Source organism: Scomber scombrus, chromosome 11, assembly GCF_963691925.1.
Source record: "Scomber scombrus chromosome 11, fScoSco1.1, whole genome shotgun sequence".
Lineage (NCBI taxonomy): Eukaryota > Metazoa > Chordata > Actinopteri > Scombriformes > Scombridae > Scomber > Scomber scombrus.
In genome coordinates, this window is record NC_084980.1 from 17,932,305 (window position 1) to 17,960,182 (window position 27,878).

The 27,878-nt window shown below is 41.7% G+C and overlaps 2 protein-coding genes across 6 annotated transcripts in view; both read right to left on the reverse strand.

Moving 5' to 3' along the window:
- The window catches only part of pter (phosphotriesterase related), a 291,456-nt gene that overhangs the window by 216,415 nt on the left and 47,163 nt on the right, over positions 1-27,878 (reverse strand). The gene's annotated exons all lie outside the window — the stretch shown is intronic.
- The window catches only part of mib1 (MIB E3 ubiquitin protein ligase 1), a 56,629-nt gene continuing 29,256 nt past the window's right edge, over positions 506-27,878 (reverse strand). The window contains exons 13-22 of one of the 5 annotated variants that reach the window (XM_062428731.1): positions 12,369-12,501; positions 11,121-11,207; positions 10,490-10,648; positions 8,345-8,526; positions 7,379-7,568; positions 7,194-7,272; positions 6,997-7,083; positions 5,371-5,439; positions 4,528-4,628; positions 506-2,821 (exon numbers count right to left, since the gene is read on the reverse strand). In XM_062428731.1, coding sequence (XP_062284715.1) covers positions 2,681-2,821; positions 4,528-4,628; positions 5,371-5,439; positions 6,997-7,083; positions 7,194-7,272; positions 7,379-7,568; positions 8,345-8,526; positions 10,490-10,648; positions 11,121-11,207; positions 12,369-12,501 — 1,228 coding nt within the window. In that variant the 3' untranslated portion in view covers positions 506-2,680. The other 4 variants (XM_062428730.1, XM_062428729.1, XM_062428728.1 and 1 more) reach the window with 4 other exon arrangements.

Consider the following 27,878-nt stretch of genomic DNA (forward strand, 5'->3'; position numbering starts at 1 on the left):
GTCTTGTTATGAGGGGCTGCTGCATGTGAGGCGAGCCTGAAGATGTCCAGGTTATGAATGGACGAGTCAATGAGCTAGAACATAAATGGCCTTTGGTCATAATTTCTTAGTGCCAGGGAGATGCCTTGTGAGATGTCCCGCTGTCACACTGCTCACTGGAGAAGATACATCACTCTATTTGGCTCTCTCTCATCCTTCTCAAGTGGTTTTCTTTATCTTTGCTCTTTTCTCTTCTCCGTCTTTCTTATTAGCATAGCTGACCTATCACACGCTGGTGCTGAGTCATTATTAGGTATTAGCATTTTCAATTACCCCACACCGCCCATCTCTGCCAACCTGTCTCCTCTGTGAGGCAGACGCTTCACAGCAGGGTAAAAGCAACAAAATGCTAATTTTCTGGTTATAAGAAGCTAGATACATCTGAGCTCAACTTGAAAAACAAAACAAAACCGGCTAATTAACAATTCAGTGAAAGAAGTTGGAAAAGCAAACACCACTTCTAATGTCCCATGGGTCATTTGGAACTTTATTTCAGCTATATGGTTGTTTTAAAAGCACTTATTAGCAATACAGACTGAACAGTTGTCATGATACATGTCGTACTGCATGTCAAACATTCATGCCAAAGAAAATACTACTGATACATTTCCAACGGGACAGTTACGAAATAAAGTACAAAATAGGCTTTTTCATAACAACCATTAACAAGACAACACTACCATAAAGCGTATTAGTGCTTCTAGCTTTAAGTGTTATCATGATCAGTGAAAAGAGTCGCAACTGTACGGCAAAAAAAAAAAGAGTTGCTTTCAGTCCTTAAAAGGACAAAAATAAAGTAAAGAGATGCTTGTATGCGGTTGCAAATTCCCACATAGCGGGGTGAGCTGGCCACCTTGCCGAGTCTCTACATGGGCAACTGCCTTTTAAAAGAGGTAAGGCAAGTTTTGTCTTAAAAACCATTAGCTTTCCTCCCAAACAAACACTGGTGAAAAGATACTCAACATTTTTACCAACAAAATGTATTTTTTCTGTTTCATAAATGAACAAGTTAGGCTTTCGGAGACCTATTTCAGAGAAAAAAATGCTTCTACTCATGATTGCTAGAAAGCTATTGCAAAACAAACAAAAAGAAGCAAACAAAAAACATCACAAATGTATCTCAACTGTAATATTAAAGCAGAGTGTTTTAGAGATTTTGAGGCTACATATTAGGAAGGCAGTGATACCTATAAATCCTATTTTTTTGGGCAGCAATACAAAATAATTTAATCTACATTTTTCGTCTTAGTGTTCTAATAGATTGTACTCTCTAACTCAATAAATGCAGATTTGAGAAAGGAAATACACTTTAATAAAAAAGTAATACAAGATAAAGAGCACCTTATCCCCATACAAGTTATTTAACAAGTAGATTTTTGGAAGCAAATGGCACAGTCATAAATGGTAGAGTAGCTAATTGAATAGTAGTTTTTTTTGTCAGACAATACCACCAAGTCTTGTAACAGTTTTACATCAAGTAGTGACGAGATACTCATAAATGTTTGCATCTTGTGGGTTTGTGTGTACGACGAATAGGTCAAACAAGAGGCTGATCACTGGACAGAAGCTGAATCAGTGTTGACCGGCGGCTCTGGTATCCGCAGCCAAAAAAGGTGTTGCGACACCGCTGTTGTTCTCTTTACAGCTTGGTAAACAGAGTAAGGGTGTGGCGTGCTACCTGGCAGTCAGACTACTCTTATCTTTGTTTTATCGCTGAGCTGAAGTGGACTTCCAAAGTCAGTGCGGAAAAGCACTTTAACCTGACTCAGGGTTTTTCTTATCCCACCTCAGGACATGTGCTAGTGCAAAACTGCCAACATCTGGTCTTCTACTGCAAAGGACAGTCGGTATATAGCGTGTCACAACAGCCAAGCTGAACACTGACATGAAGCTCAAACACTCACCTTTAAGTTGTGCATACAGTAATGTGTCACAAACTTGCCATACTGTCATGAAAAAATTAAGAATTTAGAATTCACAACAGCAGCTTTCGATACCATTACACTTGCATAAGGATTTACAATTACAATAAAACGTGACTGCAGCAGGCATTAGAGGGCCTGCAGCACATGTATGAGAACTTTACAACAATGGTAACAGATCTGATCTCACACTTGTGATTTTTCTCAGTGATTCCAGGGTGAGATCCAGAGATGGGATTTGTCCTTTAAAGTTCATATCCAAGACTGTGAGTCTGAAGAGACCACCTCCGACTCAAAGAGAGGAAAGAAGTTTCACATATCAAGTAAAAACACAGAAAGCGGTACAGAAAGGAGGTTGAGGAGGAGATGGTGGAAAAGAGGCAGAAAGTGAATAACACAACAAGAAAAAGGCGATGTCCGTGAAGCGAGCATCTTTCCGGTTGCAGTTAGGATACACGATGACAGAACCGCACAAGTGACAAAAGTCCACTCATATTTTTTCCTTGTTTTGCAGGAAATTCCATTTGAGCACAATCAAACCATTAAGAGAGCATTTGTTGTGTAGAATAAGACATCTGAAAACGCCCTAGGCTGGCTGACTCGGGTGCTGTGAGGATGGTCGAGCAGCAGCAGCAGCTGGTGTGGTTGTGGCATTGCGAGCGTGGTCAGGGTGGCCTTAAAGAGAGAGAGGGAGAGAAAGAAAAAGTCTTGGGGGGGCTCTAGTAGAGGAGGATGCGGCGCTCGATGGCCTTGCGGCAGATGGGGCACTCGCTCATTCGGTCCCCGCACAACTGGCAGGTGCCGTGGCCGCACATGAAGATCATGTTCTTCAGCCGGTCCAGGCACACCGGACACATGGTCTGGAGAAAAACAAAGAGAAGTATTACAGTTCATATGTTTTGTTGTGGTGAAATCATTTTAACTTTCAGAGAATCAGTAACTGAGCCAAGCCCTGGATGAAACATTTATGACGCAGACGTCCATTTGATTACACAATGTTTTACAGCAGGGATCATCACTATCAGTTTGTGATCAGTTTATGAGTCACGCTTTGAGTCCACGTAAAACAATTGGTGTATTCAGCTCAGTCATAGCGTGACATATACAGTAACAGTCAGAAGCTGGGACACACCTACTTATTCAAGACTCTCTCTACACTTTTACTATTTTATATATTGTAGAGCAATACTTGAGACATCAGAAATTTATAAAAACATAAGGAAATAAGTACTAATAAAAAAAAGTATTAAACCGAAATGTTCCATATTTTAGATTCCTCAAATTATCCACTGTTTGCCTCGATGACAACTTTCTCACTATCGCCAATAACAAGCTTCATGAGGTCATCACCTTAACAGTTTCCAATTAACAGGTGTGCCTTGTTTAAAGTTCATTGGTGGACCTCTCAAATGTGTAACAAGAAACTAGAGTTCATCATTCCTTTAAGACACAAATATCAATCTGTATGTTTCATGAACTCTCATATTCATGAAGTGCAGTCACAAAAAACATCAAAGAGTATGATGAAACTGGCACTCATGAATACCGCCGCAGGCAACGAAGACTAAGAGTTATGTCTGCTGCAGAGGATAAGTTAATTAGAGTTATCAGCCTCAGAAATCACCAATTAACAGCATCTCAGATTGGAGCTCATATCAATGCTTCCCAGAGTTCAAGTAGCAGACACATCTCAACATCATCTGTTCAGAGGAGAGGAGACCTTCATGGTCCGATTTCTGCAAAGAAATCATTACTGAGGCAGACCAATGAGAAGAAGAGAAGTACTTGGGCCAAGAAACACAAGGACTGGAAATTAGATCAGTGAAAATCTGTATCAGTACTTTAATGAGTCTAATGAGCCCGAATTTGAGATTGAGATTGAGCAGGTGAGTCCAAACTTTTGACCCGTACTGTACATGTTAGTATTGGTATGACTTATTACTAAAGCAGCTAATGCAGTTCTGTGTGTCGTTTTAGGATTTACCGTCAGTAGAGCTAAAATTATTTGTCCATTAATTAATTAGTTGATTAACCAAATATCATTTGGTGATAATCTAATAATGGAATAGTCATTTAAGTCATCTGTCAAGAAAAAAAACCCATTATATATTCACTGGTTAAAGCGTCTAAAATGTGCGCATTTTCTGCTTTTATCACTTCTACATCCTCAAAAATTCATCATCAGCTTTCGGGCAAAAAGCAAGTTCTACACAACCTTGTTTGGGCTGATGGTTATTTTTCGATATATTCTGCCATTTTCTTTATTAAACAATGAATCAAAATCAATTTCAAACAAAAGTCCTTTTTAATTGCGGCCATGAATCTCAGAATGAAGGTTTAAAGATGTTTACTAATACACACTTTGCACCATGATGCTTTAATATGTGTACTTGTCAATGCTTATTGACTTTAAATGGGAGTAAACATTCTGTATCTCAAAGGCTGCTGCAAAATGTTGGTGGATGCAACAACATTTTCACACTCCCTTTACCTGAGGTGAGGATTATCAGCTACTGAGGGAATATCAGCCGGTCGAAACCTGGTCTACAGTTCAGTTTGTGCTTACCTGCTCCTTGATGTCCTGAAGCTGTTGCTGTAGTTTCTGTACATCAGCGTTGACGTTAGTGTTGTCTTTGTCTCTCTGCAGAGCTGGAATGTTTCCGCTAGCTGTTTGGACACGATATAAAACACACAATAACAGATTGAAGAGGAAAAAACTAATGTGTTTACCATGTTAGAGACTAAATAACAGTTTGCATCAGTGGCCGCTTCTGACTTCACCTCCTTAAAATGACACACTTTACTGCCAACAAACAACAATTGCAGCCACATTAATATTCCCAGTCTGAATAAAGCTGGGAGTCCTATTATATTTTAGAGCAAGAATTACAAACACATGCAGTCTGAATTTTATTATGTTTGGCAGATTGAACTTGGGCTCTAGCAGTCTATGCTGGCATTGAACTCACTTTTAAATTACTTGATTTCTGAAAAGCATACGTTTTTGTAATCATTTAAAATATAAACTGGCAAAGGACAAAACATCATGCAACATTTTTTGGCATCTAACGATCCACAGGATACGCAATGATATGGGTGGAAAAGTGCCTGAATGGATCATTTGAGCACTAAACAAGAATTAGCTGGACTGAGGCCCTGCTGGGGACTCTGGCTCTTACTAGCTACTTGTCACAGCCAAACCTTCTGCCAGAAATAGCGAGTACTGGTGTGATTCTTGGCATATGCTTCATGTATATGTATATATATCAGCATCTACTGATTATGGTGCGTGTATCACTGAAAGAAAATGATGGTTTTAAGAGGAGGGGAGAGGGGCGAGGGCAGCACTCTGAGGAGCTCTTTGGAAAAAGGGCTCTGATAAGGGAGGGGATCATGGAGGCATACTTACACCAACTTAGTGTCAGATTGTTGGGCTGGAGAAGATCCTGCGATCCCCCTGCCATAGTGTTAGAGTTCCCTGCTGGGAATAACCAGTCACATTGTTATAGCAGGAGCCGTCCTCACCAGCTCAACAGTTGGCTTGAGGACCAAAAACTACTTACTACAGCCTCTAAGGGAGGTTCAAACAAAGAATTTGAAGAGGAAGCAAGTTGGAAAACAATGATCGGACAAAGAAAGAGAAATAAGAGTCTCATCTATATATAGAATTGATAGTTAAAAGGCGTAGCGGCAAGTGATTCTTTCTCTTTTTGCCATCAGCCAATGATTAAGCATGAGGTTAAGAGTCTAAAGCCTGTGATCACTGCATTAGATGTACATTAAAATCAACAGATGAATTTCGTGCATTAGATTTCTTTTTTTCATAAAAGACACCAACAGTCGGGATGAAGGTAAAGGAGATAAACAATAAATGCTGCCCCTTGCATGAGTGTATGTGTGTCTGGACCTGCATTGGTAACAACAGGGAGTAAGCGGACATGTGGAGAAATTTTAAAATAATTAATTAAGGGCATCAAAAATAAGTGAACTTGCACCAGTTTCCCTTTTAACTCAACATAAAAATGTGGTAGAATGTGGATAGAAGTAACCATTGGTGAGACGCACCACTAAAAGAGGGACAATAAAACACTGTGTTTCACTTTGGAAACAAGAAGATGGATTGGGGATGCAACCAAAAATAAATCTATTAATGCACTTCATTAGAAGCTAGTTACAATATTTTGACTACATACAGGACTGCTGTAAATGAGCTGTTTCTTAAGCTATCTTAAAGATCTTATTAATCTAAAACTGATCAATATCCTTCAGAAATTGGTTATTAAGAAGGTATAATTCAGTTCAGTTAATATGCATGGATGATAAAGACTATAGGTCTTTTTTTGCTTATTGCTTACACATAAGTTTGCCCATTTTATGTGAATGTGATTAGTCAAACTTTTAGAGGCCACAGACACATGAATAAAGTAATCAGGTTGGCTGCATACTCTTTGATATTATTACATTATTCAGTGCGGTTCAGTAAAACTCATCTTGAAATGGCTTCTGAGATCCCACCTATAAATAGATTATGATATGATCTATTTGAAGCACAAAATCTTGTCTTAGGGAAGAATAAAGTTTGTGGCGAATTTTAGACAGGGTCCACTACAGTCAATATCAAAAAAGAGGCGAGTAAAAAATGTCAAGATGATTAAAGCACATCAATTCTAGCAGTGCTGGAAGATTGTTTATCAATTTAAAAAAAGCAACAATAGCTGATTCAAATCTGACTAAATCTGTACAATTCTAATGGATGGAAAACAGACAACAAAAAACAACATAACAGTGATGCAAACATAAGAATAATAAAAATGCATAAGCAAGGCAGCAATAAAGCAAAGAAAGGGAATAAAGGCTAAATCAGATATTTTTATAAGAGTGGAGACTAAAAAAGAAGAAAAAAGAAAGAAAGGAAGAAATAATAAAAAAGGGGAATTAAAAGGGAACGTGTGAAAGATTCACTCACTAATGTCATCATCATCATCATCATCATCATCATCATCATTCTCATCATCAGCGGCATCATCCTCCATACCTTTCCCTCCACAGCAAAGAACGAAGGGGGTGCGGCGTTCCACCACAGCCCGGCACTGTACGCACTTCTTCATGAGGCTGGCACAGTCTGTCAAGAAGGAAACACACTGTTTAGACCTGAATGTCCAGTCTATGTACACACTGTTATTTTACAGAAACAACGCAACAAAAGTCAATGTTAAAATGTGTTTGACTTACTCTCACAAGCGCACATGTGACCACAGGGCTGGAACAACACTGCTGCCTTTTTGTCAGAGCAGACTACACACTCCTCAATCTGTGGACAAATTAAACAAGAGAAAAAAGGAGAATAAAAAGTGTCTATTCATTCTGCGTCATGTGTTTATTTCTAGTAGGTAAATAGATGGAGGTAACTTTGATACCTTTGTTCTTGACTGGACCTGATCTTTGCAGATGAGACACTTCTTGACGCGTGGCGAGCAGAGGGAGCAGGTGGCGATATGTCCGCAGGGCCCGAACAGAGTGTCTCTCTTCATGTCTGAACACACCATACACTCTTCCAAAGACTCAATGTTGCTGTTCAGAGACGGGCTGCGGGTGCCCACCTGGCCACTGGAACACAGAGGAAGAGAATAAAACCAGCGAGTGTGAGAACAGAGGAGATTATCTGTAAGAAAGGCTGACAGGGAACAAAGAAAATAGTGGGAGACGCAGAGACACGAAGAGGAACAGAGGGAGGAAAAGGCAAGAAAAGGAAACAAAAGCCCTACATGAAACATTTTTAGCAAAGAAAGGAAATCAATAGGATTGTCTGATGATATTCCTGAGATGGTGCTTGCTTTCGTTTTCACTTTCAGGTGTTGTTACATTGTCTGTGGGTACATGAGCATACTTTTAAACACCAAACACCTACTCCTGTAAGTCCCTTTTCATCCCTGTGTGTAACAAGGTTTTCTGGAGAGTTGGATGACAAAATTGATAGACTTTTACATCCGTCTGTTAAATATGAAGCTGGTGTCTTATATATAAAACTGCAAGCACCTGTAAAGCTCACAATTTACCATGCTGTAGCTTGGCCAGGTGCAGTGTATTTCCCAACACTTCTTCGGGACATAACTGATCATAAATCACAATCTGACATCTTAAAACTTTGGTTTTTGTACAGATGAAAACAAACAAGATATAACATGTTAATTAGTAGCTTTAAAGTTGCTGGAAGAGCTCAGCTGTTTCCCAATGTTTCCAGTCTTTATGTTAAGTCAAGCTAACCACCTCTTGGCTCAAGCCTTATATGTTACAAGCAGATAATGACATTGGCATCAACATTCTACTCTAACTCTCAGCAAGACAGTAAATAATGTCAAACTACTCCTTTAAGAGACGTTTACCTGCTCTTCTCTTTGTGACATTTGGCCAGAGCCTTGCAGAGGCTGGGGTCAGGACACAGGTCGAGAGGGGACTGGCCCTTCTTGTTACGAATGGTCAAGTCTGCTCCGTTGGCAGCCAGGAAGCAGGCGATGGATGCAGCACTCTTCTTTTCTGCCCCCTGGGTGCCTAAGCCCATGATTAACTGCGGACAAACACACATAAACAGGTTAAAAATCTGAAGCATGTATTTAGACTTTTGACACAAAAGGTAGTTCTCAAGTTGAAGCCAGTGAGAATACACACACTTGCACTCACACCCCGAATATACAGGGTGATGTAGAGAGGACTCCTGATTTTAATATTATTCAGAGTTAAATTCATGTCAAAGTACTGTCTGATCATCACTAATTAACCAATCAAAGACAGGCCTTAAGACGTCTCTTGGGCAATGTAACCCCTTCACCCTCGCTCAAAATCCCATTAACTGTCCCGTCTCTTTCCCTCTCCTTCCTCCGTGTAGCTGGCTCAACTCATAGCGGCTCTCTCTTTCTAGCAATTTGGGTTTTCCATGTCTGATCGTCTTCAACCAGTAGCTTTTACATCTCTGCTGATGGAGCCATCGGGCCGGCTAATTCAATTCTCATCTTGAAGGGTGGGGGGGTGGGCTATGGGAGAGTGACCCAACTGCATATATCTCAATTAGGCCTGCTGTCTGTCTTTTCTGCTCCTCCGCTGGGGAACCAGATAGGGCAGAGAGGGGGATAGAAGAGAGGAAGTGGAGACGGAGATGGTAAAGAAGCGGGAAAAAGACACAAGGTGACAAGTAAGGAATGCCTTTTACTGGAGGTAGGCCCTCTAGCCTTAAACTCATTTAGTGATGTGGTGTTAACATGGAGGGGGTTCTGGCCTGACATGCCCGCAGTGGCCTCTACAGAGGGATGAACTCATTCAGGCTGGTCAAGAGGTGGTAGCGAGCTGGTTGACTGCTCTGTGCTGGTGTCAGGCTGCTGTCTGAATGATGAGCTGAGGAGACTGGGCTGTGCAGTGATGCAGATGACGGGGGACTGAGGAGCAGTGAGCTTGCTGTCTAAGTGTGATCTGTCATCATTTTTCACACACTGGGCAGTGGACCACATACTGATCTTCATACAGGTGTGTATGAAGTTCCTGCAGAATACTGACAAGACAACTCTGAAGACAACCTCCCAAAATCATGAACGCTAAATGTCGAACATGATTATACTTCTCTATGATGACAGGTGGTGCTGCTGTAAGAGACAAACATCCGACTGTTGACACAGAAAACAAGCAACATATTTAGGAAAGTAACTGCACACTGGACCTGATGCTTTTTAAAAAAATGACAAAGACATACAGCTCATGTGAACTGGAGGCCTGGAGGTAATATGTCTTATATGTGTAATATGTATGATTATAATCATATAATAAATACTATTGATTTAGTGACCCAAGGGGGAAAAAATCCATCTTTGCTGTTTGTCAGATGGGGTCAAGCTGACTTACCCAATCATGATCCTTTTAGAGGAGAATAATAGGATTTTTATAAATGAACAGTATTGGTGATGACTTCAAACCCTCTTAATCACACATTTTAGCTCCACTGTTGTACTCCTGCACAGATGTTACAGAAAAGTGCAAAGGTGCATTATTCTACCTCACACACAGGGTTTATGTGTGAAAGTGGCTTAAACTATCCCTAAATGTTAACATGTGTCTCTGTGCACCAGCTTTACAATATACTGTCAACTTGTCTTAAGTGTTTCCAGTGTTTCTGGCCAATGTATGCTGAGTAAGTCTCAAGACTCCCCTGTGACCCCGAATAGGAAAAAACTGTCACAAAATAAAGACGGAATGAGTAACACATCTTAAAGAGCCATGAGTGGTCGCAGATAGTCTCATCACATTTGGTTACAATTTCATCTAAAGTACTGTATTAGTGAACCTGGGCGTCTCTTGACAATTATATTTGGGAATACTCAATGAATAAATCTCAGCCCACCAGCATCAAATGCATTATCATAGCTCTTGAGTGTGCAGTTACAGCCATTTTTAATATAAGTCACATTTTCTCAATTGATTCTTCCGTGTTGTACCAGGGTAAATTCAGTAAAGAACAGGGTTGTAAATGGAAAATGTCTATTTACTGTGTTCTTGGAGGGTTCCCAGGGCTCAACTTTGCTGACATCTTGCATATCTTGAAGTTGTCGCAGTTGGGACAATGTGTGGTGACGCAGTGCCTCGTGAAGTGGTGTGTCCCCGTCCTTGTCCTGCACATCAAGCTTGGCCTCTGCCCGCACCAGCAGCTGTTAAAAAGAAGCACAAGTAAAACAGTCACACAAACATGCAGCCAACCAGAAACTCTTGCAACAATAGCCAAACAACTTTAATTTCATGTTACAATGCAGACAGCATAGGGCTGATTTCTAACACTGCTTCCAATGCTGTATGGACTGCATTTTTTTTCGAGACCACAAGATGGCAACGTGGCAATCTCAATCCAGCACTAAGCCAAACGACTCTAACCAAACTGCCTCAGAAAGCATTTTCCCTACACAGCATCAATCTGAAACCAGGACCTCAATTCATCTGCAGAACATCCACTGCTGCAAATTAAATGTAGGGATGCATTATTGTTATTTTTACTCCCTTTTGTGTATAGTCCAGAATAAAGAACTGATGAAGAAATAACCAAAGACAAGATCCTAAGTTAGTTGCAGAGGTGGAAAAGACGAAAATAAAAGAGAAAGATGATAAGATAGAAGAGTGATGACTGACCCGAACTATCTGGGTGTGTTGACGCTCAACTGCCAGATGTAAGGCTGTCTGCTGGTTGACATTCTGGATGTCTAAGCTGGCGCTGCCCTGCAAGTGGAACGAGAGTAAATACACACCATAAAAACAGGAGCATTTTTTGAAATCATAATTAATCTAACATACATTTTCAGACACAGATATGACAGACAAGTGATAAATGTAGACAAATATGGCAAGATAAAATATACTTTATTGCCCCTTAGGGAATATTTTCTTGGGCTCAGCATCACTGCATCCAAAGCAAATACAAACAAACAAGGGAAGAATTATGTTAAAAATGTTTATAATTGTTCAGCACATGAAAGATTTTAACAACCTTTCTGATTTTATGTGTCATGACACAAACTTCCTTCTTTCAACCCCATCGACCAACAAAGTATCACCTCGGAGGCTGGGGGGAAAAAAAACGCATCCTACAATAACGCTGCATGTGATTGTCATTTCCAATTGCAAACACCTCAGCTGAGGAGATGTGGAGAGAAGATAAGCATTGTAATCAGGCAGTGTGTGAAATCCCCAAGTAATAAGACTGACTGACTGGCTGGCTGGCAGGCAGAGAATCTGCAGTGCACCTTGTAGTGTGGCGCAATTTCTGAATAGAAAGCTGAGCCATCACTGCGAACAAGCCCATTGCAGAGACTTTGGAGAAAAAGGCCGTCCCCTCTGAAAGGTAGCTAGCACATCAAACGTTCACACATTGGGACATTGCAGCTACATTGCTGCCTTGCACCATATCCTAATTAACCCAGTTCCTGCTTGGTCAGGTGACTTTTGCTGTATACTCCTGTATGTGTCAGTCTTCAGGGAGCTAAAACTGCAATCTCAGAGGGGAAAAAGGAGCATGAACCTGTGATTGCAGGGAGAGGAGGATATAAGGCCCAGCAGAACTAAAGAATACCCCTGGAGGCCCTGTGAACCGTATGGATTCAATAAAAAAAATGGCAGTTATAGCAGCTTCAACCAGTCTACAGCGTGCTGGGTGCAGGGAGTGGAGTAGATGCTGTTCTTAATTGTGTGTAGTCAGAAAGAGCCAGGAGTGCAGAATGGGCTGCTGCAGCTCTGCTAGAGGCCAATAAAGTATGTGTGAATAGAGGGAGTCTCTTATAGAGTATAAATAACTGGATTTGTTGTCCGGTTAAGTAATTAGACGTGTATTAAAAGAGCTATTTGCATGCTTCAGAGTGTTTGTGTGTTTGCCCGTGTTGTTACCTGGTGGACCAACAGCTCAGCCACCTCCACATGATTGTTGAGAGCAGCCAGATGCAATGCGGTGTAACCGTCATCCTTTTTCTCATCTACAATCCAGGGCCTTGGCAGTTTGGATAGCAGCACACGCATGGCACTGCGAAGAGAGCAAAAAGAGGGAGAGGAGTGAGTGTTTGATTGGATACGAGAAAAAGGTTGGGACAATACACTCAATTTGACAAAAGGTGTGAATTTGTGATGTAAAACGCCAAAATTCATCTATCTGTGACTAAATGTGTCACACATTGGGGCTAGACACAAGCCATTGTAAGCAAACATATCACAGGGTCTGTACTGCTGATACACAGAATATTCCAAAACACTTTTTTTTCTTTTTACAGCAGGGCATATCCCATTTTCACACATGGGGACAAGAATACTAAATCAACTTAGGGAGGAGAAAGCTTTCCCAAGCAGTGTTATTTACATCAGGCGTTGAGCGGTACAAGTGCTGCATGTTATTTTAAAGTACCGTCCCCCTACCATCTCTTCAGTTAAAAAGAGAAGACACTTCTCCCTTGATGATGCGCAAATGCGTTTATCATTGGGAGGCAAAATGGTAATTACACAAGATTTAGCTGCATTCACTCAGTCCTCCTCACGGGGAAGAAACAGACCGGGTGGGAAGGAGTGGAAAAAAAACATATTGTTTAAACAGTGCTGTTTAACAGAAGTGGCCTGGTGTGGTGAAGACAACCAGTCAGTTGTGTTGCATTGAAGGTCATTTAGAGGATGTGTGCCACAGATAGATGGGGCTGCAAAGGCAACTGTACAAGAGGAGGGCTGCGAAAGTGTCACAGTGTCACAGTGGGGATAAGGAGGGAAAGTCACTATCACTCCCCACAGCGTCACTAAAGAAAAGACACTGCAGTTTCAACATTAAAAAAGAAGAAATAGATAGACATTATTTCCATGTATTACTAAATGCTAGGATGGCAAAAACGACAGCAGGGGGAAAAATGAGGGAAAAAATAGCCTGATTTGCTGTAATAAAGTTCTAATTAGAAATAAATAGATGTGAGTTATCGCCCTGCATCCTATTACGTTAACTATGTTTCATCGCATGGCAGCTTTACTTTATGATTGGATTCATACATTATCTATTTGCTCATCTATTCCTACTCTATTTGCTTTAGCTCATATGTAAACATACAGGCATATGGCACATGTGAACACTGAAATGAGACTCATTCCTGTTGTAGTGTATAAACAGTGCATCAATCAGGGATATGTGATGAGAAATAAGACAACAAACACAACTATTCAATTTGTGCAAATACTATGGAATATGAAACAAAAAACTTTAAAGCCATATCTCTGAGCAGTTCTGGTATCTCATCTGTAGCTGGGGGTACACACTGTACCTTCAATAAGCATTAAAGCAGCAAAGCTGGAGGGAACACTTCTGACCTTGATTAACCCTGAATAATCTTGCAGGGCATATCTTTGAACTGCGACAAAAGGAGGCAGGCGATTTAACTCTGTCTTGGATAAGGCAGAGCAGCCCCATGTAAGCACTGAAGTGTTTACGTCCACAGAAGTGAGGTAAATAGGCTCGGGAGCTGTGCAGGGAGGAAATAGGCTCCAGCACAAGGCAGGAGGGCCACAGCCTGCACAATCAATGAAAAGCGTTAACTACTGAGACAGAGCAAAGAAAGAAATGCAAACGAACATGCTGGCAGACTTTTGCACTGAAGGTAATCAGGATGCTTGGTTCCCTGCAGGTTTTTGCTAAACCTACGGCTTGTCTCTCTCCTCCTGGAGTAATGAAAGAGAGCATCATCAGCACACCCTCTTGAGGAAAGCAGAGAAAGAGGGGCAGGCATTCCGCACCTCTGTGCGGACAGAGATCCAGAGCTGGTGTACTGCTGCAGTGATGAACAGCGCAGCACACTGATCCCAGGCTCCCTCGCACTCTCTCTACCTCTCATTGCACAGGGGCACACACACACACACACACACACACACACACACACACACACACACACACACACACACACACACACACACACACACACACACACACACACACACACACACACACACACACACACACACACCTGCATTGCTTGCAGCCATCTTTAACCACTTAATGCAGAGGAGCACTGCTTAAATGTGATCAACCGCACCCCTTCTGCCTAATCTCACATTCATAATGTGTCGCCTTTGTTACAAAAGAACTGTATGCTTGCGTACTGTAGATCTACCCTCTCATGGGGAACTTTTGAGTAATTTCATCGGTTTTGCTACCTCTGAGTAGAAGTTGGGACTTAAAACAAATAAATTATTCAAAAAAAAGGACCCTGCCACATCAGATTCTTGCCTCAAGCTATAACATAAAACTTATTCCCAGTGGTTAAACAAAACCCTCTTTTATCGTAAGACTGATAGACAATACAAAAATGCATTTTCTTTTCTAAACTACTTTCAACAGAATCAAGGGCAATTGTCCCACATAAAGCCTTTGTTCTTTTTGTGTCCATTTTCATCCACCTATTGGTGCAATACACAACATTTGTGCGATCTCGATTGGCTGAAGATATCTCCTATATGTAGAACAACTGGCCAATGAATCCACGCTTGCTGCACTATAGGGGCAGATTGGTGCCTTCTAGTGTCAGTACAAGGCACTGAAGGGCTGGGCAGGTGTTTGCTGGGGTAGGGAGCCCCTCCAATAGAAGGCTGGATTGACAGGCTCCCTGCCACGCTGGGTGAAATGGGCGGACATTAATATTAATGCCCCATACTGGCACTGCTGCATTGCAGTTAATCTATTTGCTGTAAAGGCAGAAAAAAAGAGTGAATTAAGAACCAAGAAATAAATCCTAGTTGTTTTTGTTATCTCTTGAGTAAGTGATGTTAGCGGTGACTGCAGGGGGTATGAGAGAAACTGTGTTGGCCCGTGAGCTAACGATGTCGAACGGGAGGGAGAGTGAAGACTAGAGTGAGTCTGGTCAGCTCGGGGGCTGCAGACCTCTTACTGAGTAGAAGGCACTAACTTGACCTGGGAGTTAGCATTCAGACCGTTGGGGTGATCTGCTACGTGAAAGAGACAGATATTTAAAGTGAATTGAGGATCTCCTTTTTACAACTGAACCTCAAAACCAACACTATGGTCTCTGTGATTGCAGGAGGACGTGCAGCTGAGGAAAGGGAGCGGTAGAGGAGAGGAGGAGAAGGGGAGACATGATGGAACTGGGTCACCCTGTGAGAGATATCGAGAGTCCCTCAGGAGAGCTACACCGGGGCCTGTTGTCTTGGGCTGCAATTTGTCATTGACCGTGACGCTTTCTGAAGCCCTCAGCTCGGTGTGTGTTGGCGTTTGTCATTGTGTGTAAGAGATGGTGAGCTAAACGTGTGTGTGCGTGTGTTTGTGTGAGTTTAGGGGTCGACAGGGCCCTTCTGCTGCCCTCACCTGGCTGACAGCCATCTGTGTGGTGGTCAGTAGCTGTTATTACAACAGGAAGTAAGAGTCGGGGGACAATAACTTGGGTAGGACAGGGCAAAACGGGAACAGTCAACATCCAGTCTGAGATTAATGGCTGCGCACAAACATATGGTTACTCTGATGTAGGAGACGTGTTTAGCATACTTTCATGTATTCACTAAGGCCTCAAGCTCAACAAAGGAGATTCAAATTCTGCATCAGAGATTAGTCAAAAAAAGGTGAGGCGAGGTATTACGGTACTCAAAACCTTAAAAACATTTACCAAGATTATTTTAACAGTCAAAGTTTATTCTTGACTTTGGAAATAAACCCTACTGTTACCAGAGCTTTTATCTGTATCACACACTTCAGTAGTGGATGAATATAAGACTTTATTCATAGCACTTACAAGACTTAACTTATAACCTAACACAGACAAGAAATATGGAAAATGCTATGGAGAACTTACATTACAGGTACTCAGATAGCTGTCTCCAAGACAACTAAACAAACACCATCAGTTAAAGGAGACAACAATTTAAAACATTTGTAAGTAAATGGACCCTGAGTTGAGATTGTTTTGTCAAAAATGTTTTTAGTTGCCTGACCATATCCATATTGCCTTCAGGGAGCTTGGCTTTCACACAGTTCCATTTGGCCTATCCATATATTTCTTCCCCAATACCTTCTTCTTGATGCCAAGCCCTTATTGAAACAGCCTTTTCGAGATGAGACGACCTCAGACGATACATGAGGTGTCAGCTCATCGGGGACAGGATCAATACTTTCAGGTCCTTTGAAATAGTGAACCCTGTTCCCAACAAATCATTCACAAATGCATCACACCAACTTCAAATGGACCACCCCCCATCCTCTTTCCCTCTCTGGGCAAGGAAGCCCTCTTCATCATGTGTGAGAGGTTTGGAAGGCACAGAGTCCCTAAGTCAGTGGCAGCTGGGAGGGTAAGAGTGATAAAACTGTTTTAGCCGTCATGCTGTTTTGAATGGCAATACAGGCTAACATATGGCTTATTTTTGACAGTGTGTGCGTGAACATGAAAACTGGAAAGACCCCGTCTCAAAGAAAAGGGGAAAGTTCGGTCAATTCCATTGCAGTCACTAAATACACGACAGATACAAGAAGTGGCAAATGACTTATGCAAGTAGTCTATTATTAGAAACTCTATATTATTAAAATATAACTGCTTGAACTCCAGATCACTCCAAGTTCATCCTGGCCATAATCCTACCCCTAGAAGCAATTAGCTAACAGTCCATTTTGTCAACCGTCCCACAGTTCTTGGCCGTCCTGCTGTGGACAGAGTAAATAAACACAGGTAGCGTCCAGGCCAGCAGTGCAGCAGAGAGCTGAGGACAAGAACCTAACTGGCTCCGCTCGATAAAAAAAAGAAAGAAAAAAAAGGCTTTCATTACCATGCCGTGAAGAGAATAATTTCCCCTACAATGTGACCTTCCCCTGCCTGCCTGTACCTGAGGCCCCTGAGTGAGAATGCTTTTATTAAGGACTATTTGCATAAACCGGGAAGGGGGAAAGACGGGAGAGGGGTGCATTTCTATGATGTTTTGGTTATCACTATAACCATTGCTGATGCCTTGAAGGCTGTTTAGAAGACACCAGGTGCATTTTCAAACATCTCAGGTACAGTTGTCTGTCCATTTGTGAAGTACATTGGGGGCCTGTAAATGCTTAGCTTTAATTAGCTTTAAATCACCTGGTATTATGGGGTGTCCTGATTCATTTATGAAGAAGGAGGCAGCAAGACAGTCAGAGAAGCCCAATAGCGTGTTAATGTCCCATTGGTTCAAGATGACCCAATTATTTTCCCATGCTGCTCTTCCTTTGCACTTTATTCTCCTCAGCACCTTGAAAAAGCCTCATTCTCATTTCTGCACCAGCCATAATAGTCATAATATACATCTGCGCACCCAAAAAGCGAAACGATATAAAAATGGGAAGCAGGGACATCCAGATTATATTATAATGAATAGACATCCATACTATAGAGGACAACTGCTCAATAGCATCATTGAGCAGTTGTTCTCAAGCATATCCCCAAATCTGGGGGCAGTTGAGTACATGTTAATAAAAATGGATTGAACCTGCTGTATGAAAATAAAATAAAAGTAGTTGACGTAGGACTGACTTAAAAAGGAGTAAATGCACTTTTGACAATGTGCAAATAACAAACTTGAAAAGTGACAAGCACCTGACAGGATTTGGTAATAGCATTTTGAATGGTTGACTTGACATAAGACAAAAACTGAAGCAAAAAAAAAGAAAAATCTCACTCAAATCAGTGACTTGTCATTTTCATAACGTTTTGAAACAGGCACTTTGAGCGAAAGCTAAAAACAGACATGAGCGCATTGTCACCAGATCATCCAAACTTACTGGCCTCTCTTTCCGATCATTACAGTCATTGCACTTCAAACAACCTGCTAAGAGAGCAAAGAAAATCATCACTGACCCCTTCACCCCGCTCACTCCCTTTTCTACAAACAACCCTCTGGTTTAAGCTACAGCCCACTCAAACAATCTGCTTAAAATACAGCTCCTCTCTTACTATAATAAAGAACTTAAATTCATGAAAATGAATCCTGCTCAGTGGAACACCTTTGCACTCGGATATATCTGTTGTGGATACTGAGCTCATTATTATGCTGTGCTGAATGAAAATTGTGGCTTTTGCCCATCCTTGGATTTTATGGTGTTAGTGATGCTTAACATGGTTGCAAGAGCCAGAATCCAAGTTTCAAAACACCAGAGATGGGTAAGAAAAATCCTTTCACAACAAAAAAAATAATCGCAATTTGTATCTCTTATGATTCTAAACCGTATCACAAACGTCAATAATCCATTTCTTAAATGTGAGTTAATGACATGAGGTTGATGGAGCAAAAATAGGCGCAACTCACCAGTGAGGGCAGTGCAATACCCGGACAGTCTACAGCTTGCACACTCCAGAGATATCTTGTAATTCGACTTCAAAAAAAGCAGCAGTAGCAAGCATGTTTAGATTTAATAACTAAATAATTACCTTTGCGAGACGAACATTAAGTATATGGTGAATATTACACGCTGCTGCACTTATACAACTTATAACAACTTTGAAGAGAAGAAAATAACTCGGGGCTCCATTTTTTAAAACTCAAAAACATTGCGCCCGCTCAGCACGTTGGAGAGCGATGACTTTCCCCGGAGCGATCATTGCAGCTGAGATGCTGCTCTCCGCTGGAGTAAAAATGTTAATAACAACACAGCAGAGCCCTCTGCCGCCCCCTCATTTGTTATTCGCACATAGGCAGGAGATTTTAAGATGCTTTCAAATAATTAATTAATTAATTAGTGCAGTTAACATTTTAAAATAAAGACTGCAGACCATTTATCTGATCTGCCAGTTGTGTTTCTTATTGTTTCATACTGTATTTTAGTGGTTTAGTGCACATGGTACTGGAGAAAGAGACTTTTCTATTGATTTAATTGAGAATCAGTTCTTAATTGAATTGGCACCCAAGTATGGTGATGATAGCATCGGATCAGGAGATAACCATACAGTCCCAGGTCTACAACATCGCACATACTCCATCAGTGTTTTTCTACAGTCACAGTTTAGTCCACACTTTGCACAACCACTTCACAGTGAGAGCCTCACTGCCATAACCAAAGTGTGAACGACTTAGAAAACCTTTTTTACTTTAATACCTCATTTTCTCTAGCTTGCTTTCTAGCAGTAGAAGTCATCAGTATTCTTTGTGTTATGCCAGCATGTCATTGTCATTTGAATCGTTTTCAGGTTTTTAGCCATAAGCTCACCCACCCAACAGCATCTAAATGACTTTTTATCTGTGAAGCCAATGGTTCATTTATGACCGACAATGACTCTCTTTTTTCCTGACGGAGATACTGGCCGTTTTGGGATTATTAAGTTCCTGTCACTTTCTTTGGAACAAAATCAGACTTACTCCTGCCTGGTGAAATTAACTGCAAGTGTTTCCACACAGAGGTACAAAGCGGTAAATAGAACCTGGGGGTTTTTTGCAGAGCGGAGGAGAATTCAGCCGCTCTGAAGGTCCTTCGATCGACGGCCACTCAGCAGCCTGCCACACTGTCACCATATGGGCAGACAGTCTGAGAGGCTCCCGTGATATACAGTCTCACGGCAAATCTAGCACTTTAAATCACCCCTCACTCCGCCGGCACCGCCTCCAACCTTTCTACCCCCACAAATACATTACACTCACCCTCAAACTCCCCCTGAAACGTTCATCTCTGTTTGCTGTAACCATGCGAGGGTCCCTTTACACACAGAAATCCAGCAGTAACAGTATCGCCCCTTAAACACGATGGGAAAAAAACGAGGATAACACACCATCAAATCCTCTGCCACAGTAATTGGCAGAGCAGATCCAAAGAGACACAAACAAGCTGCCATATTGCAGCTGATGAGTCTGACTTCTCCAGCAGTTGCGATTTCTAGGCACACATGAAGAGGATGAGGCAGTGGCTGAAGGAGCGGTTTGGTAATTAAAATCTATTGTTTGCAGTGGGAAATAATGGGGATCAAAGGGCCTTGTATCAGCTACTGCCTCTCCTAAGCACTGGGACAACAGGCCATATGTCCCAGAGCAGCACACAAAATGTCTAACGGCCAACTTGTTAATGGCGGAGGAATGAAGCCTCTTTGGCCTGTCATACTGCTTGTTACACAAATAAACCTCCACAGAAACTTGAACGCCTTCCACACTGATCCGTGATTCTGCAGATATTTTAAATATAAATACTAATATTAAGTGCCCAGCCATTATCAGTTTTCTTCAGTATTTTTTGCATGTTCACACACACACACACACACACACACACACACACACACACACACACACACACACACACACACACACACACACACACACACACACACACACACACACACACACACACACACACACACACACACACAAAGACAAAAAACAAACACAAATCCTTTCCCTCTCCGACCTGTCATACTGCATTTACATGGGAGCCATTGACTTTGGTGTCCGTACGGGTTACCAAGGTAACATGGCCTGCATTATTCAACAGCTTAGCTTGGTTTAGATGTGAACATCAGCCTGACTGGACATGGGAGAAACTGAGTGTGGTTTCAGCCCTCATTTGACCATCGCACTGGTAAAAACCAGTTGGAAGCTGTTCATGCAAGACTTTGGTCTGCAAAGTTAGTTCCCTACACATCACTGCTAAACAGGCTGGTAGTAGTTTCACCTTGTTAAAAAGGGTCGCTACATCGGGATGGTAAAAGCATGATCAGCACAAGCATGATCCCTAACTAAAATCCAGGATGTTATATCATCTCCTACTAATGCTATCAGTATCATGTTGATATAATAAGGTACAAAGCAGGAACAAATACAAATAAAAAATGCAATACAGTCACATCAGGTATCCTGATGGTTAAAAATAGACATAGTGACATGTTTTCTTGAGTGTTGTGGGGTGTGAAACTACACCTACTATCCTGCTAGGTTTATACTGGTGCTTTACATGCATTCACTCAACACAAAATGAATACGGAGAAAGCTTCTGACTGTTATATAAAAAACACAAACCAAAGTGCTATCACTGGTGTTCAAGTCCCATCAAATGCACTACTAAATTACATTACATATTCCAATACATCAAGTAAATAGATAAACTACATTTGTTTTTAAATGGGGGGTAGAAAATATTAAAGATGTCTGACAGCTGTGCTGTGGAAGTATATCACCTTGCTCTGTCATATTTATTACCTGCATTGCTGAGGCACTTTAAGTGCCACAAATAAATCCTGCTCTTTCTAGGTTTGGCAAGTGGGCAAATGCATACCATCAGTGCTTATAGTGGCTCCACAATGCAAGCTTTTCTCTTTGCATGCTATAGTCACTTTCCCAAAAGCTCTTTATGTCCTTGAGTCCCTTCAGTAAGGGATGCACCCCTCCCTCCCTTTCTCCTTCCCTCCATCCATCCCTCGTTTCCTCTCTTTTTCCCTCTATCCATCCATCCTTCCCTCCCCCTGCTACCCCCACCCCTCCCTCTCTCAACATGTGCTACAGCAACATAGCAGCCAGGACTCAATGTTTCAGCATGCCACAGGACAGACAGAGCATTACAGCATGGCTGAGCTTATCTATTGGCTCAGAGCCACTGTTGGCCCAGCCCTAGGAGGAAGTGTGGGCGTTCTGATTGGTCACAAGGGGATTGGGGCTTGTATCAGCTTGTCCTCTGGCTGATCTGTTGGACTGGTCCCAACTCATGGAGAGGTGGACACTGGGAGGGCTTCTAGGATTGGGGGACCTTTCAATTAAGTCACAGTGCGTGCTGCATCTAACTGGTACGCAGGCTCACTGAATGAACACGTCACTGCACTACATCTTTAATGGATGCATTCTTTGGTGTGTGACTTAACTGGAATAAGCTACAGCAACATAATGCAGAGTCTACGTCAACAACTTAAAATAATAACTGTCAGATGTGGAAACATATGGGTAAATCTCTCTAGACTCCATCAAATATGTTATGATAGTTCTCCGACAGGACGATATTACCTCCCATTGTGGGCTTCGAGAACTCACTAAGTGCAGTTGATCTGGTTTCAATAGGTTACTTTGACATATCTCTGCAATCACTTATCTTTTAATAAATTACAGCTGAGCACCTGTGCATACCTTTTCCTCTGGACAAGTCTATTTTCTCAGTCATCATGCCATCAGGAAATATATTATCATATATCATACGCAAACATGGCAAGATCATATACATGTAAGCTAAATACATAAAGATGAATAGCTGTCACAATCAAATATTATGTGTGTGTGTGTGTGTGTGTGTGTGTGTGTGTGTGTGTGTGTGTGTGTGTGTGTGTGTGTGTGATGCAAATCTGCAGATGAACATATGGTGACAAGAAGGCACTCATACATTGATTTCAGCAGCTACAACACCTTGCCTGTCACCACTCTTTATTTTAATCGATAGGGTTGTTTGCTGGTGCATCTGCCTATCCTCACCTGTATTAGCTTCTAAAATCTGAAAACTTCTTATCATATAAAACTAATACAGGTTGACCATAACAATGTGCCAATGCATGAATGTTTAAAATAGACTGTAAGCTATAAGATATAGGTGTGTGCCCCTGAGAAACTGGCCTTGCACACATACATACAACTGCAGTGCATAGGTATTTGTGAAGTTTGTGAGTCACTTAACGGTCACATGTGGCGCCAGTAAAGCATGGTAAAAGATCAGAGGCAGAGGAGCTTCCCCTGCAGTGAGACTGGAGGGAAAAATGGGCTGCTGGATCAGAAAGCTGACTGCCACTGGCTTCCCCCTCCAGCACCCAGGTAGGTTGGCCCATTCATAAATCACTTTTATTCCTCCAAGCACTCAACAGCCTCACCTCTTCAAATGATGCACTGTGTAAAGGGATGAGGAGGGAAGGGGGGACGATAGAAGAGGGGGTGTGGAGGAGGGAAGGGAGAGGAACTGACGAGAGAGATAAAGTAAGCATGAGGAAGAGCCAGTCTGACGGAAGAGGAGCATGGAGATTTACTCAAAAAGCACAAACTGGACTCATTAGAAGCAGCTCTAATCCCTCCATGATGTTGACTGGTGGGCAGGCATACAGAAAGGAGGAATTAAGACAAGCTGAGAGACTGACCAAGACTTCACCAGCAGGCTTGAAGCTAAAAGAAAAAAAGGCAGCTTCGCGATCATCTGCCACCATAACTCCCACTACAAAACTTTTCAATCTGAGAGAAGGCCTGCTGCTTATGTCTAACCTGGACTATTCATCTTATGAAATACATAAGACATAAAAATACACATAATGTCTATTAAACGATATTCACTCCCCTGCCACCCTCTTCTTCTCCATATATTACCACTTTAAATCACAGTTGATGCAGACAGGCCACTAATCAAAAGAAGACTATTTAATGTTTACAAACTGCAGAAACTGTTATTTTGCACTTGATCCTCAAGTAACCAGGCATGTTTTAATGTCCTGCCAATTCTTGATCACAAGAGCCCTCACGGCATGGTGCTGCCACCACCAAACTTCATGGTAGGGATTGTGTGTTTGTGTTTGGGTGCCACGTCTGGTTTGCACCAAACGAAACATTCAGTAAGATCTCATCATCATCATCAGACAGCAGAACTTGTTTCCACATTGCTTTCCTTGCATTTGGTATTTAAAAAAATCTTTGTATTTAAATATTTCTTTTGTTCCTACCGGACAGACATATTTAACCCAAGATCACTTGTCACACCTTGATTACAAAGCAGTGATTTCCAATTTACCATATAATGCAACTTCTCAAAAACAACTAGCAACACTGATTGTTTAGAAACAGCCTAAAAACAACTACATGTGGGAATACTCCTGCAATGAATGATCATGATGATTTGCTTTTATTTAATTCAGACCAATTCTTTGGTTTGGCCTTTTTCTGTTTATTATTAAATATGTTAATTTCATTTATCCACAATTAGATGACAACAGAAAACGACAAGAAGAATGTGCTCAGCAGAGTGCAGATCTCCTCCAGGTGGCTAACTTTTCTTATACAGATGTAAGCAAAGTGTTTCATAAAGTTTTTGTGTTATAGTATAGTCTCAGTTTTCTTTAAGATGCATCAAATTGTGTAATGTATAGTAAGCAAGTGTCCTCCTGGGTTCGCCTAACTGCATTAACTTAATAAGGAAAAAACAAACGGGACAATAAGTCCAAACTTCTCATTTTAAACAATGTTATTTAATTAGAACATTTTCCTGTAACTCACCACACAAAATAAAATAAAACCCCTCCCTACCTCCCTCTCCACTCCCAAACAAAGAAGAGTTCAATCTCAGTCTATTGTCCATCCTGGCTCCATTACAGTCAAGATGGTGAAGATAACAAAAATGGGGTTTATTCATCTCTTATCGCGCCTAACTTCAGTGGACCATAACATATTGGGTATGAAATTAATCTGCAAATGCTTCCGTTCAAAATAAGACCCAACTTTTCTATGGATATCAGTTTCTGAGCCACGACAAAGGCCAAAATGTGGCCTGCAACAGACTTGGTAAGCTTTGTTTTTAGGCTAGCTGACTGCTGGGAATACCCTTTTGCTACATCGTAATGCATATTGTAAAATGGTGAAGACTGCTAAGAAGATGAAAGTCTAAGGTTTACAAGAGGCCCATAAGGAATCATGTTAGAAAATAGGTTTTTCAAAAATTGTGAATGATGCAACCTCAGAGGTCCTTGAGCATGTACAGTCATAAATGTGCACAAAATATGAGCTGGCTGATGGCTCCAGCAGTATGCAAGATTAGCTGCGGACAGATGCACACACACATATGGACAAACACACACACAAACACATGGCAAAATGCATCATACCCTCCAGTCTTATGCCTGGCGGAGATAAAAGTTAAGTTAAGTTAAGTTTACACAAGTAACAACTAACTTATAGTCAGCTAATTAAATGTTGCCTCTTTTTTTCTATTTGTTTCCACCCACAACACATTTTCTGGACAATATAAAGCATCATTAAAACATGAAAATTGTTGATCTCCCACCAATGTGTTTTATTCATTAATTTATTTAAATTTTGAGTGGAGTCTTAAGCTGCGCTCATAGGAAGAACAACCCATCCCACCCCTTCATCCAGTGAAACAAAGCACATCCATTAGTAGACCCTTTTCTTATTGATCGATTAACTGCTCAGCTAAACATTCAGCCTCGCACTATTCATCATGGAGGGAAGATGTAAGCCATGCTGCTGAGTTTCAGGGGCAGATGGGATGTCTGGATGTAATTGAGATTAAACTGGTGGGTTGGGTGGCTGGAACAGGCAGGGTGGAGACCCACAGAGGGGATACACAAAACACACAAGGGCATCATCAACAGAAATAGTTATAGGCCACAAAAGCCTAAATCCACCGTGCAGAGAACAAATGCATGCCATCAAGTTCTAATGCAGATACAGAAAGGGTCTACAAGCATTCATACACAGCAAGTGTGTGTGCTGTGTGTGCCGACATCGAACATTTCTTCCATGAGGAAATTATAGCTGCCTGGAAAATTATTACTGGTTCAATTTTAAGCGGTGTGCCAATGCTGAGACTGCAGGGCACTAACAGGTGGACATTCACAGTTGCCATTTATGCAGCTGCAATTCTGCACTTTGATTGGCCTTGTAAGGTCAAGTTTTGAGCAGACACATTAGCTTGGAATCCATTTTGCCTCGCAAATGGTCAATTCTTGTAACAGCCGTAAAGATAATGTAATCGAAAAGCTATAAATTGCAGTGACAATACATTAAATTGCATACTTAAATCCATGCAGAATTATCTCCCCCATGAAAAAGGCTTGAGATATAACTGAGAGTGAAGGCAGAATGACTGGGAGCTTGTTAAAAGGCTTATCAAATCAAGGACCAGAGAATTGCATGATTTTTCTGTCTCATGAAAATACACTTTGATAAATATTCTTGCTGCATTTAAGGAGGTTTGTGCATTTTCACATTCTCATTCACTACAAATGAAATGCCACAGTCCGCCTTCTGCGGGATTCCCTTTAAGAGCCTCTCGGTGTGAAAAAACAATGGCTTACACATCTGCAGTTTAAATGCAGGTGGGGCAAGTCAGAGGACGTGTGTGCTGTCATTGAGTATAAGAGGAGAGGAGAGGAGCGAGTGAAAAAGAGAAGAGGGCACAGAGGACATTTCTTCCATACAGTATAGATGTGCCCCGTGATGAGACCAACTAATTAAACAGATTCTTCAGTGGCCGCGCCTCGGGAAAGCTTGAAAAAGACACTTGAAAATTAATGAGAGCTCAAAAAGGAGAGAAAGCAGCCTAAACTTTTCAGTGCCTTGGAGGTGAGGCTACCACTTGTCTCCCTGCATTGCCAAAAGCAGTATAAATAAATAAATAAAATGGGAAAATGATAATATTTCCCACTGCCTAACACCCTCCGTGCTTCTCTGCGCTACACATTCACCCTCACTCTCCTCCATTTCTCGAATATGCAGTTATTCTAAGTATAGAGGTGAGCAGACAGAAGCTCAACCATAAGCAGAGTGTTCCAGCTCTATTTAAAAAGAAGAATGATAGAGACTGTGGGTGAAGGGGTGGTGGTGGAGGGGGTCAAAAGGACACAGAGAGTGAGGGGGTGGTACCAGAAGAGGCGTTGGAGTTGGCGGTGGTGGTAAAGGATGTAAAACAGGGGAGGGGGGTAAAGTATCAAGAATATACAAGTGGAAGCATGAGAGACCACTTTATTTGGAGCTACTAAAAATAGCGCAGCAAATGGTAACAGGGGCTACTGGCCTGACGCTCCTCTCTCCTTCCAGGCCGTTGGAATCAATAGGCAGGGAGCTGTAGGGGAGGCTTCCCGGAGCCTGCAGCCAACAGTTGCTGAGGGGGGGGGATATGGAGGAGGGGGAAGAGAGGGAGAGGGGAAGCGAGGGATGGGGGGGCGTGAGGCAAGGAGAGGAGTAGAGTGGAGCGGAGCGGGAACTATTTTTTGCACTACTTGACTAAATATGGTCAGGGAGGTGGTGAGACAAGACACAGGAGCAGCCCGGCAACAGGGGCTGAGGCATGTTTCAAATGCTTGGCTTCCCACAAAGTGCTAACCGTTTAGCTTAACCCTCCGCAACGTGGGGTAGGAAGCTTCTGGCTGGTTGGCCTGTGTCCCTAATTTGTTGCCACTGTGCTCTCTGCACTCCAAACTTGCTCTTAACCTAATAAAAAGGTGACCCTCGAGATGCAATGTCAAGAATGGAAAAGCTGCATACTGCGGATTCACAAGTGCCAAAAAAAAAAAAAAAAAAAATCTAAACACCAAAAATACCAAATTGTTATTGCAATATCCTCCGTCCCTAGTCACTGACACTGCTAATCAAATTTGCATGGATTGCGAGGGACTATTAAAAGTACAGCTGTCATCTACTGCAGAGGCACAGCTTTCCCCTTCTTTTTTTTTTTTTTTTTTTTTTTAAATA